The sequence below is a fragment of the Maylandia zebra genome, linkage group LG3 (assembly GCF_041146795.1).
Source record: "Maylandia zebra isolate NMK-2024a linkage group LG3, Mzebra_GT3a, whole genome shotgun sequence".
Lineage (NCBI taxonomy): Eukaryota > Metazoa > Chordata > Actinopteri > Cichliformes > Cichlidae > Maylandia > Maylandia zebra.
The window spans coordinates 38,932,429-38,940,037 of NC_135169.1; the positions used below are offsets into that span (position 1 = coordinate 38,932,429).

Here is a 7,609-nt window from a genome sequence, read left to right on the forward strand (position 1 = left end):
TCTGTCACGTGTAGACACAACACTGGTTCATCCCTTTGAGTTAGGTGCGTTTATATGGTTGAATGATTAATAGGTCGGTGTAAATGGTTGAAAAAGCAAAAAACATTCCTCTGAAAATGGTCAGGCACAAGGACACAGCAGCTAATGTCCAAAGAAAAACTTTGACAGACCTACAGAAACCCTAAAAAACTATTATTTAAGACCACTTCAAAAATAAATCACAAGAAGTAAAATATAAAGAAATGAAGGGTAGCGCTAGACTTTTTGCACAAAGCTGTGTGTAGACACAAAATAAGGAAAATAAAATGGGTCCACGTTAAACATTAATTGAGATATACTTTCCCACACATCTCCAGCGCATTGCAAAATTAATTGTTAGCCTTGGCCTTTTAATAAAAACTATAAAAAATTAAACAAGCAATGCATTGAACAAAAATAAACTTGTTCTCTTTTTTTACTTATACAATAAACCTATGTAGTTTTCCATCGTTGTTTACAGCTGCTGGAGAGAAGGGGGGGGAAAGCTATTCCAATAAACAGAGTTTTTATTATGCGTGGAAGGGTGGGTGGGCCGCATGGTGACGTTTTCTGTACACCCCACCACACACACGCGCACAGACACGCACATCGTGGCTGGCGGAACCAATTACATCCCCTCTTGTTGGTGTACATGCCAAATGAGCACCCGCACAATCGGGCTCCACTGGCTGTCCCCCCGCGTGCATCTCCGGCTCGTGTTCGGACCGCAAAAGTATCCAGAAACAGCCACACGGCGTAGTTTCGCTGCCAGAGGGGAGGGGGACTGTTTCTGCTCCTGTCGGTCGGTCTGCGCCCCGCTCGCTGCTAGCCCACCTTTGACATAAACACGGCTGAGAGCAAATGGCAGAGCAGGAGGAGCAGCCGATAGCTGGCCGGTCGCTGACGGGACAAGCGGTGGCTCTTGCCCGGCTACTGCACCATGAGTGTACCAGTCTGCTCCGGCTATACGTGAGTGATCAGAGTAGCCACTCTTTCTGCTTAGCTCATGCGGGTCATTCTGTCTGGGACGCTCCCCTCCCAGTTATTTGGAGCTTTCTTTAAAGCCGTAGTGTTTCAGTATCCAGGCAGCTTGCTACCTGTCGCTTTTGGACTGTGTCTGTCTTTCACAGCAGGATTTAACGCTGACTAGTTTGTTTTTGGAGCAGATACTGGAGGGAGGGGGGTAATTACACTAAAAAATACCCTCCACCCCCACCACTCAATTTCCCAAGGGGAACCTAATGGATAGATTGTATTGGATTTTTTTTTCCCCTGCTGCCATCCATCCTTTTAGAAAAGCTCTTAACCGATCAGTTTAATCAATGGTTATCTCTTGGTCCCTGAAATAGACTTATACTAAAATGAGATTAAAGGGTGCAAGGTAAGTGACCTGTTTGCATCGGAGTGGGACAAATTTATATTTATTTATCTTTTCAGACGGAGAGGGAGACCTTCCTGTCCAGCTACACCCCAGATGGGAAGCGCCTCGTGTCCGCGTCCCCAGAATCTGAGGAGCCCAGCACGGAGGAGCAGGTGCACTTGCTGCACTCTGCTCTGCGACAGTGCCTCGGGCTGCTCCACCGTGTCATCCAGAAGGAAGAGGAGGAGTGGGGCAAGCTGGAGGATGAGTACGAGTCCATGAGGAAGAACGTGCGAGCCCGACTGGAACACTTGCTCTACAGCACCAAAGGTTTGGTGGAGACTGACGGCACCAACCTGGAGGTTACCCCTGATAATCAGTGTAATGAGGTAAATGAGGTGCCGTTTCGGGGGTTTTGTAGTTAGTCATGTCCTTGTGGCCTTTCCTCTATTATGGTGACACTCACAACTGTCCACAGCCCATAACACATTAAAAGTGGCGGTGGGCAATACGGCCTCAAAATATATCACAATATTTCAAGAACGTTTGGGAGATTTCTGACAATCTAGGGGAAAATGCCGAAGAACGTTTTATTGATACTTGCAACCTAGCAGCATTTTTCACCCTTTTCCAGTGAGCTGACACACTTCCTTATTGTGAAGTGTGAATCTATGGAAACAGGTGCCAGCAGCAGTTGCATTATAGTGCAATAGCAGTGACGAAGGACAGGAAAATGTGAGCTCAGAAGTAGCTTAGGTAGAGTTTTCCCCGGAAATTTTAACTAATGTATAAAATAACTTCTTCACACTGAGATCCAGTGTGAACCCTCTGCTCCCTCTAACTCTGCAGGAGCAGCACAGTATCATCACATAATAACACTGAAAATATATGCTTTGCCTGTGATGTTGTATCTCAGCTCAAGCTTTTTAACCAGCTGCTTAAATCCCTCCTTCCCCGCCGTGTAGCCGCATCAGTAATTTCCATCCACTGTCTGCTCTTCCTGACGCATCGAGTGCAGCTAGTGAGCGCTCCAGCGATGCTCGTGGAGTCATCTGATCGCTGTGTGGTGGCGCATCACCAGCTGATCATCTCTCCTCCTTCATTGCTTGGTAGTAATAGTGTGGTTTCTGTCTAATGTAGTGAACCAAGCTTGTCATTTCCACCTTCAGTGGGAGCAGATGTTTTCTGTTTTGTTTGGGCTTGTTGCAGTAGCTCCCTTTTTAGGTACTAAATCATCATCACTGGAGGCTGACGCACAGCTCTCGGCGTCAGACATGCCCAGGTTTGTCTCCTTTATTTATATTTATACTCTAGGGAATGTAAATGGTGTCGGAATAGCAGTAAAGTCAGCAGTGATTTATTTTACATCACGTAAAAATTCATACAGATATCATCGCATGTGATATGGTTCGACACAACCCTGATTAAAAATTAAACTTTGTGGCATCATATAGACTAAAACCGTGCATGCAGCGCAGTATGCTGTAAAGGTTTATTATGATGTGTCTTTATGTCCCTGGCTTTCTCCATGTAACTGATTTCAACCCTTTGACATCAGGTTGACCAAGTAAACCCCCTGAAGTGGATAAAATTCAGTTTCAACACCTACATCTATGAGCTTAAATGCATTTATTTTAAAGTCATCACAAAATCTGACTAAGAACCCGAAAAAAGAAGTTTATTTTAGAGTAGCCAGGCTCTGACTTTACATTCTCATCAGATGGAAAACCTAAAATCTCAGCACGGTTGTGACTAAACCCTGTATTACATGAATTACAGCTTTTGTGTGAATGTGACTAACGCTGTTTACAAACAGTTCAAATCATTAGTTCAGGCCCTGAAATGTTCAAGAAAACCCTGGTTGTATTTGTCCTTTTACATCGACAACAGACTAAACGGATGGATATTTCTCCCACAGGTTGGTGGGGAACAAAATAGAGGGCTGTAGGTCACCCCAATAGAGCACTTCTCTCCCAGACTGCTGGCTTACTTGGTGTTACTAGAGTATTTAAAAGTAGAATGGGAGGCAGAGGCTTCAGCTTTCAGGCTCTTCTTCTGTTGAACCAGCTCCCAGTTTGGATTAGGAAGACAGAAACCCTCTGTACTTTTAAAATTCAAATTCAAATTCAAATTTTTATTTGTCACGTACACAGTCATACACAGTACGATATGTAGTGAAATGCTTGGACAACTGCTCGTGACCTAAAGAGAACAAAAAAGGAAAAGGCTATGAATAAGATAGGAAATAAATATGAAAAATTAAAAAGGGTAAATTTAACTAGGAAGGAATAAAATATAAATTAAGGTTAAAAATGAAATAACTGTACAACACAAATTAGAATGAAGGGTAAATTTAACTGGGAGAATAAGATAAAATATATAAATTAAAGTTGAAAATAAAATAACTGTACAACAAAATACACAATATAGAACTATATAAGAATGTATGAAGAAATCTAAATATAAATAAATATATACACAATAACAGCAGCTGTACAAGTATTAACTGGAAATGAAGAATATAGTGACCAGTGTTGTGCAAAAACAATGTCCAGAAAGTCCAGTGTGTGTGTGTAAGAACCATATGTGTGGGTCAGTACTGTGTGGTGGTGTGATTGAGAGACCGTATCGCCTGCGGGAAGAAGCTCCTCCTCAGTCTCTCTGTGTTGGTCTTCAGGGAGCGGAATCGCTTTCCTGACCTCAACAGAGAGAACAGTCTGTTGTTGGGATGGCTGAGGTCCTTCACGATCTTCCTGGCCTTGGTCCAGCACCGCCTGCTGTAGATTGAGTGCAGGTCAGGGAGCTCGGAGCGGACGGTGCGCTCAGCTGACCGCACAACCCTCTGTAGAGCTCGTCTGTCCTGCATGGTGCTGTTCCCGAACCAGGTTAAGATGTTTCCCGCCAGGATGCTCTCTATGGTGCACGAGTAAAAGTTCCTGAGCACCTTGGAGGGCAGTTGGAAGTCTCTCAAGCGTCTGAGGTGGTAGAGACGCTGTCGGGCCTTTTTCACCACGGTGTTGATGTGACAGGACCATGACAGGTCCTGCGTGATGTGAACTCCGAGGTATTTGAAGCTGTCCACTCTCTCCACTGGGCACTCGTTGATGACGGGGGTCTGGTAGTTCCTCTCCTGCTTAGTGCTGAAGTCCACTATCAGCTCCTTTGTCTTACTGACGTTTAGAAGGAGGTTGTTCCTCTGGCACCAGTTCTCCAGATTCCTAATCTCCTTCAGGTAGGCCGTCTCGTTGTTATCAGAGATCAGGCCCACCACGACGGTGTCGTCAGCAAACTTGATGATGGTGGTGGAGCTGGTAGTGGCCACACAGTCATATGTGTACAAAGAGTACAGCAGGGGGCTCAGAACACACCCCTGGGGGGCTCCAGTGCTGAGAAATTAGGCCTAAAACTTTCCTTTTTGATGAAGGATATAGTTAGGGCTGCATCAGGTGACCCTGAATCCTCCATTGCTGCTGCAAGCTTCCCATAATCCACTGTTTATTCTTTATTCACTTTTTTCCACTCACTGTGGCTCTCTTCCACAGTGTGTCTCTGTCCTTTCTTCCTCCCCTCACATCCAGCAGATCCAGTCCCATGTGGTCCCAGCAGATAGCCGCTCCTCCCTGAGACTGGTTCTGCTAGAGGTTACTTCCTGTTAAAAGGGAGTTTTTCCTTCCCTTGGTTGCCAACTGCATGCTCATAGGGGATCGTCTGATTATTGAAGTCTTCACCTTACAATATAAACCACCTTAAAGTGACTCCTGTTGTGATTTGGCACTATATAAAACTGAATTGAAGCACCAAATATTTAATGTGAAGTCATCTGGTTGTTGATAACTTCAGATGTATGCTAATGGTACTTTGTAGCCATTGGATGTGTGATTTAAGTGCTTGTGTGTGAAATTGTCATTGTCAAATATAAAGGGCGGCATTAATTTTAATTAGTTATTTAGTAAACAATCCAAATGAGTTTCACCAAGTGTGGACATGTTCATTAGGCCAAAACAGTTTCTTAGCAGATTTTGAATGCAAGGGCTCACTCCTAATGAGAGACATCTATTGCTCTGTCTTGCTCTCTTCTGTGTAGGAAACCGACGGCTCTGGGGGAGTTTTCGGGTTCAAACTCTGGACCTACCAAGTGCTGCTGGAGCTGATCCACTGGTCTGATCATGCCGCGAAAACTCTCCATGTGTTGCACACGGAGAGAGGAGGAGCAGAGGAGGCCTAAATTCCCTAGTTAGAGTCGATCGGCATCTACGAACGAGCTTATTCAGCAGCCAGCTTTCCCCTTGATGTATTCCAAATTCAAAATTGTAAGGTGATGTGGAATATACTCTGTGAACACTCAAATAAAATCCCAGCTAAGCTCCTTTAGCCAAGTAAACAGCTTTTCTTAGGCATTACTATTTCCACAGCAAGCGCTAAAGAGCCCTCTGGTTTCCCACAGTTGTCGGTTCTTTGGACAAAAAAAAAGAGTGTGCAGACTTTACACTTGTGTAACCATCAGTTTGCTTTGTGCAGTGGCATTTAAGAGCGTTTGAAAGTGACTTTTTTGTGTATGCTGTGTATACCGTAATTTATTTTATTTAAGTAGATTTACTTTTGATGACTAACTACCTGCTGTTCTTAACACTCCAAAATCTGACTGCTAGACTAACACCATAAAAACACGACTGTTAAACTGTGACTGACATGCAGCTAAATATGTAGCCATCTACTAATTTAAACAGCTTTTTTTCATGTACCACGTTACTAACACATCTAACGATTCCAAATTAGATTTCATGTTGTCGTGTATAGGCTGGCCGATCGGATGTTTATGGGGCTGGCACAGTCTGTGATGATCAAGTGTCATGTTTTGCTGCTTTGGTCGCCAGGTTCTCTCCTGTTGTTATACTTGAATTTGCTGCTACACTGTTCACAAGTTGGAACTATTAGACCAGTGGTTCTCAAACTTTTTTTTTTTTCTCTCCTGCCCTCGGATGGATATTTTACAGTAGAGCCGTACTGTCTGTTACCAAAACTATCAAACATTCTGAAACGCAGCGATTTCACTGTAGTCTAAAATGCCTGACACAGTATACGCTCACGCAGTGAATGAGCTGTGACTTGCACACTTGCCGGTATGGTGAATATCCGATGACCATGCTTTTCTTTTATGTCTGTGATGAATAACTGGATGTTTATTGAAGATTAAAAGCTCATCTTAATCTTTGTTTTTTGTTGGTATTGGTTCTACTTTGTCTTCTGGGTCGTGTCCTATGAACTCTGATGTCAAGCGTGTCGCTGTGGCATTGGATACAAGTTAATTCAAGCCACACTGTAAAAGATCAAATATCTATAATAAACATGGCTAGGGCATCAAGTCTGAGGCATGCAGACAGTATGATGAACTGCACTTAGGATTAGGTTTTTAGACAATTGCACATTTCGGTCTAATTTTTTTTCTTTGCAAACCACTACGGAGGGTTTTAATGCAGTTTTCAGCTTTAACTTCAGGGCTTTAATGAAAATACTGCTTGACCTTTTTAGAAATTACGATCGTTTTTATACACAACCCCCATTTTTAGGAACTGAAAAGTCCCTGGACAACTGGCTTGTCTGTTTATTTAAAATCCACTTTGGTGGCATACAGAAGCATAATGACAGAAATTGTGTCAATGTTACTACTGACCTAACAGCAGGTCATACCCAGCAAACATGCCCCCTTCCTGACGCAGCCCTCAAGGGATAGTTATCTCCTAGCTGTTTTGGTGCCAAGAAAATAAACCATTAGTATAGATGAGGGGTGGACACTTAATTTTCCAAAGACCTCCTGTGAGAAACTGGGACTGTTGTGAAAGGCTGCACCAGTAAGATTAACTCCATTCTGCTCAATTTCATCTTTTTATAAGCTTGGTGCGGACCTCCACTGCAGTCACAGTTTTTCAAATAGCCTCTTAGGAAAATGAATTGTCCACCTCTGATAATAAAAATATGATTTAGACTTGTCACATAATATGTAATAATTGGTAAATCATTTCAATTTTGTGTTTACTTTTTCTTTGCTTTTTAAACCAGTCGCACTTTGTTTTAGGTTCTTGTTAAGATCGCTTGAGCAGTACAATTGCTGATCATGGATGACCCTGAGGACATGTAACGTCTAGTGAAGTAAGAGAGAGGAAGGTTCGGTAGTGGTGTAAGTCGGGGGAATGATTGAAGAAAAAGCATAAGAGTTCAAAGACCTCTCCCATG

General features: G+C 43.2%; 1 protein-coding gene across 1 annotated transcript; it reads left to right on the forward strand.

Annotated features, from left to right (window-relative positions):
- The first annotated feature begins 614 nt into the window (after window positions 1-614).
- On the forward strand, window positions 615-6,590 carry LOC101471873 (ciliary neurotrophic factor). Its single transcript, XM_004554486.3, has 3 exons — window positions 615-987; window positions 1,456-1,767; window positions 5,463-6,590. Exons 1-3 carry the CDS (start codon window positions 880-882, stop codon window positions 5,601-5,603), a joined length of 561 nt encoding a protein of 186 aa, XP_004554543.2. The 5' UTR covers window positions 615-879; the 3' UTR covers window positions 5,604-6,590.
- Window positions 6,591-7,609: the final 1,019 nt, after the last annotated feature.